This window comes from Sceloporus occidentalis, unplaced genomic scaffold (assembly GCF_023333645.1).
Source record: "Sceloporus occidentalis isolate IW3139 unplaced genomic scaffold, rSceOcc1.0.p SCAF_103, whole genome shotgun sequence".
Classification (NCBI taxonomy): Eukaryota; Metazoa; Chordata; class Lepidosauria; order Squamata; family Phrynosomatidae; genus Sceloporus; species Sceloporus occidentalis.
In genome coordinates, this window is record NW_028317083.1 from 934,705 (window position 1) to 940,704 (window position 6,000).

The 6,000-nt window shown below is 45.5% G+C and overlaps 1 protein-coding gene across 1 annotated transcript in view; it reads right to left on the reverse strand.

The window, feature by feature from the left end:
• Positions 1-4,837, reverse strand: part of LOC149283502 (BAR/IMD domain-containing adapter protein 2-like 1) — a 40,198-nt gene extending 35,361 nt beyond the window's left edge. Inside the window, exon 1 of the mRNA XM_089497458.1 lies at positions 4,787-4,837. Within this exon, the coding sequence (XP_089353584.1) occupies positions 4,787-4,837 (51 nt within the window). The remainder of the gene's footprint in view (positions 1-4,786) is intronic.
• Positions 4,838-6,000: the final 1,163 nt, after the last annotated feature.

A 6,000-nucleotide genomic window follows, 5' to 3' on the forward strand; every position in this document is an offset into this window, starting at 1 on the left:
CAATAAACATCAGGATACAGAGATAATCATCCAACTATAAACTAAGCCTATTAAGTTAATTTTCCGCACAGGTTGACCGATCTGCCCCGTAGTTGAGGCTGAGGCGTTCACTCCCTGTTGGATATGGGATCACTGGTTGAGAAGCACAAAGGGTCTCATTCACTAGGGGTCAAACCGGGTAGGTAAAAGCCAGACAGAACATAGCGAACTCACTATTTGCTACGTCTTCCAGCCTTGGTGACCACAGACACCATTAACATCAAGCACTCGGCGGCAGCAGCTTTAGGGGAGAATGATGCAAGAAGTCCATGTTGTGGAGATGGTATAATGCCTGCAACCAAGTCTTGGAGCCACCGACTCTCTATATAGCGGAGTGTTGTTGAGACCGACTGAATGCGCTTTACAGCTGAGCTTGGCTGGTGTGGGCTTCAGCCTAAGGCTAGTCTCTGGCTGGATCACTAGGAGGGGAGGAATGAATGCTGGAAGCAGCCTGGCTAAAACTTATCTTCTGTATCCGACTTCAGGCAACCCTATGCAGAACGGTGGCCCAATGCCATGTGTGCCCTGGCAAAGGGGTCCAGAAAGCGGGCAACGATGAACACGTCAAACGGCAGAGTCACAAAGCCAAGAGTTAGTGTGTGACACCAAAATCTTCTCCAAATATATACAGCCCGTGTCGGGGCATAGGGCTTTTTTTGCCCACAGAAGTGATCAATAAGTTGGCCATATGCCTATCCCATGCATGTTTAAATTCCCTTAAAACCTGTGTACTCATAGAAACAAAATACAGCAATTTAACAAACCATGCCAATTCCTGACCAAAGAGCCCATTCACGATATCGGGAACAGCGGAATAATCTGAAACGCATATTTCTCCATTTTAGCCCATTTCTGATCCACCATAAGACTTCCACCAGAGACCCCCTAATCTCCTAGCTGGGTAAAGCGGTGCCCGGTTAGCTATTTCATTCACCGTCAGCCATGTTTAAAATGCCATCCGTTTCAGAGGAACACCCCGCACAAACCGCGTTGTTCGTGCCACCTCCATGTTTAAGACCAAACTGCACATTTTTTCCTGGCGCAGAAAAAAAAAATCTGAGGTTTACCAGCAAAAGGCCTGATTATTGCCAGCCCTGAGAGCCAGCGCAGAGTCAGGAGCCGGCGCGTACCTTGATTAATGTGGACTTTGGCAGAGACACCCCGGGTGATGAAACGTCCCTTTGCAGCAATGCTCAGAGGCGTTGGGCTTTTTGGCGAAAATTACATTTCCAGCAGAGAATGTTTTTCTCCATCTACTAAAGTCTAAAGTTAAGCCATATTTCAAAAGCAACTTTATTTTTGTTGTTGCATTAAAGGGGATCCGCCACTTTCCCAAAAGCCTATATTTTACAGGCCAGTGCACGTTAAAAAAACCAAAAAAACTATTTGTGTTTACAGCATCTTAAATATAAGACGAGACCAAGGATTAAGGTCAGAATCTCTACGTCAGAAAAATGGGCAGACTAGATGGTCCTCGTCTGCCATCAGATTCTGGTTTCTATGAGTTTATGTGGCTAATCTGTTTAAAGACAATGAGGGTACTCAACATTTTAAACTTTGCCCCTACACAATCACCTTGGCAACTGATGCAACGTTCTCGCAGGGGCAATAGAAGCATTTACAACCCCCCAGGAATTCCGCCTAAAGAAATGTAAAGGCATTTTGAAGACAGAAAACAAGTGGAGACGTTAAAAAGAGGGCGTTTTAGCTGAAATTAAATAATAATAAAAAACTATGAACTATGAATAGAAAAACATGAATTGGGGTGAAATTAAAATAAAGAACCTAGCTATATAACTATGGCTTTATAAGCATAAAAATCCATAGAATATTCAGGAGGATAAGTCAGCAACGGCCCAGCGATGAATCTGCCTCTTAAAGGCGAGACATTTATTGTCCATAAAAAGTTCTGTTGAAATCAACAAAAGGAATTTCAAATTCTTACACTAAAGTATTGCAGACATGTAACTCCATGACTTCATTAACCACAACTTCATTTTCATGTCTAACCGCACACATGAGCACGCACACACACGTTCCTCCCACCTACCTCTAACTCACCTTTTCATCTCTCTCCCCTGCTGTCGGTCTGGTACTTATTTATGTCCAGCAGGCCAGAATAACCACGTAGGACACGGGTGGGTCGCTGCGCAACATCACTCCATACCCACCCGATTTGGTGCTCACAGGGGCAGATAAAGGGTGGTACCGTGCGGCCACAGGTTGGATATGCCCGACCGCACGCTGTGTGAGGATCAAACCGTAACATGTGGCCTGTCACATCCAGCCGTCGGCCGTGATTACATCATTAGGCGGCTGCCGGGGTTTCCCCAGTTTGGCCCCAATGTCCAGAGATATTATTATTGTTTAATTAATTAGTGATTACAGCAAGACACACGTCTGCGGCTGGAACACGTACCTCCCAGCTTCTATGGAGTGCAGCAGGTAGTAGGCACTAGGCAGAGTGTCACTCAAACTGGCAGCACTACTGTGCATGCGCACAATTCCGCACATGTGCAGTATGCATTCTCTGATGTCCCAGACACCGGAGAATGAAATCAGGACCCCGGGATCCTTGAATTCGGTTATCCCACCGAGCTCTAACTCTGTCTCGTTTGTTTACTCATTGTACTGCACCATGGAATATGATGGCACCATATAAATCAATAAGTACTAATAATAATAATAATAATAGTAGTATGGAAGGACAGGGATAAAGAGACTAAAATCATAGCTAATCTGCAGATATAAACCCGGTTTTGCTCCAGATAGAACGTCATTGCGGTAACAATACAGACAGAAAGGGATAAACACGGTTTATACAGACTGACGAAACCCCGACATCTGATCTTATTAACAGAAAATGTGCTTTTCCTACAGAAAAAAAGAAAAACTCAAAACACACAACATTAACCGTTCACCCACGTGGTACTCGTATTACCCTCAAGTCTGTCTGACGTCACCATGAACGTTCTTACAGTAATCGTCCTAACCTCCTCTGCAGGAAGACCATTCCATGCAACATCCTTTCCGCAATACATACATAGATTTCAGGGCTTCATGCGTTAATATTGGACCAGTCTGCACTGTACTGTCTGGTGATATATTATTTATAAAGAGACAACATATTTCAGAGCGAGAGCGAGAAAGAACAATAAAAAAACAAAACACATGTTAACAGAATAGGGAGAAAGGCGCGGTCAGCAGAGCTCACAATCTAATTTACAAAACTGTACCAAACACACAAATCTGAAACCAGTATTTCAGAAAAAAATAGAAATATGATGTTATATAAACATGCACGTAGCCAATAACTATGTACACCAACGTAACCAAACCCTTTAACAACAGCCAGGAGTGCCCCGCAAAGTACTTATAACATCTGGCACTCAAAGGGTGTTGGTCACTCTTACGACAAATATTACAATTATGATACAACCATTGTAATGAGCCCAGGCATATATATATATATATATATATATATATATATATATATACACACATACATACATACATACATACACCTTTGCTGTGTTAATGCAAACTAATAAAAGGGTGGGGTGCGGGTAACTAATATAGCAGTTAATTCTGTTTTTTGCCCCGGTATCGGATGCGCTCTGCGCCCCTACATATTATATCATCATCCGCCCCTACATATTATATCATCATCCGCCCCTACATATTATATCATCATCCGCCCCTACATATTATATCATCATCCGCCCCTACATATTATATCATCATCCGCCCCTACATATTATATCATCATCCGCCCCTACATATTATATCATCATCCGCCCCTACATATTATATCATCATCCGCCCCTACATATTATATCATCATCCGCCCCTACATATTATATCATCATCCGCCCCTACATATTATATCATCATCCGCCCCTACATATTATATCATCATCCGCCACACAAGTGCTTATTTATTTTTAACTCCATGTTTACAAACACAACAGAAACATAGAATGTGACGGCAGATAAGAACCATTCGGCCTGTCTGGTCGGCCCACTTTAACTGTTGTAAAGACCCAGAACTTTCTCTTCTTAGATTTAGGAGCCTTATAACTATCCCATGCGTGTTTACATTCCCTCGCTGTGTTACCCTCTACCACTTCTGCCAGCAGGCAGTTCCACTTATTCACGACACTCTCTGTAATGTAAAACTTCCTTCGGTTACATCTAAGATCACCTTTCTCAGAATTAAACGTCCCTCCCGTGCAAGCACCGGCTGCACCCATTTAGTTTTAAATTAGTGAAGTTAGAAGACAAAACCCCTGTTTGGGGGGCAGCACCCCGTGTCGGTGCTACAGTTACCCCCGTATAGCCCCATCGCCTGAGAATTTACCCCACAACATGACTGGGATACATTATAAAGTGATGCTGCCATGGCAACGCTCAGCAAGTACCCTTTAAGAAAAGCTGCAGCTCCAGTGCCCCCTCTGCCATCTATATATACCGTATATATATACATACATATACCGTATATATACAAATATAAGCCCTTTAATGACAGGCACACTACCTGCAATACTCCCCAATACCCATTGAAGTAATAATACTTACTATGTCACAGAAACACTAATACCCCCATACCCCATCCTCACCCCAGGGGCGATCCTCTAATTCCCCGGTAAATAGTTATCTGTGACACGGGTAACCTCTCTGGTACTCGGCGCCCGGCAGTTACACACCGGTAATTCTCGGTAGTATTAGGTACAGTATAATCCCTTACCTTGTAGGTGTTCTCGGTGATCTTGGCTACGGTCTCCGGGTCCCGGGACATGGCTCCGGGTCTCTCGGTGCCCACCGGGCACAGTCACACAGAAAATGGAAACTCGTACCGGTACTTTACAGGAGGCTGATACCGGCACCGGTAATAGCTGCCAGGTTACGTTAACCTCGCCAAACGCGCCAGGAAACCGGAGCCAACGATGTTCCCAGGCTTAGCGCAAGAGCCCTACTTCCAAAGCCTCTGCCGGATCCGTTGTTAAGCCCTAAACCCGTACTGTTCCAGCTGGTTCCGCCGCTGCTCTTTGCCGGTACCGACACGGTCCCGCCGCTCTCACCGGAGCACCAGAGTAACTGTCAAAACTTGTGGGACCGGCAGCGACAAGAAGGAGGGGCGGCCGAGATCTGCAGCCGGGGAGGGTCGCACCTGCGTGGACAAGGAAAGCGAAGCGGGCGGGGACTGGGGAGGAAAGAGTGCAACCTGGAGGAGAGGAGGGAGCTCAGCCAGCTGGAGGAGGAAGGAAACTCAACAGGACTAGGGAGGAAAGAGCTCAACCTGGAGGAGAAAGGAGGGAGCACAGCCTAAAGGAGAGAGGGCATAACCTGAGGAGACAGGAGGGAAAGTATAACCTGAGGAGAAAAGAAGGAGCACAGGAGGGAGAGCATAACCTGAGGAGAAAGGAGGGAGCACAGCCTAAAGGAGAGAGGGCATAATCCAAGGAGAAAGGAGGGAGTACAGCCTAATGGAGGGAGAGCATAACCTGAGGAGAAAGGAGGGAGCACAGCTTAAAGGAGAGAAGGAATAACTTTAGGAGAAAGGAGGGGGAGCACAGCCTAAAGGAGAGAGGGAATAACCTGAGGAGAAAGGAGGGGGCACAGTAGGGAGAGCATAACCTGAGGAGAAAAGGGGGAGCACAGCCTAAAGGAGGGGGCACAGGAGAGGGAGAGCATAAAATGAGGGACAGAAGGTTAAATATGTCGCTGGTAAATAGTTAATAATTAGGGAAGGTCTAAAAGGCGCTGATTCTCCCAGCTGCACCTGTATTTTGAGAAACCCTGCCTTATATGCTGAAGAAGTAGGAAGCTGGGAGACGGAGTCTATGGAAGAGGAGTCTGAAGGCCCACTACTGGGAATAAACATCTCTTCTACAGCCTACAGTACAAAAATTACAAAATCCAGCCCAAAGAATTTAAAATGACCCAAAACCAGAAGTAACC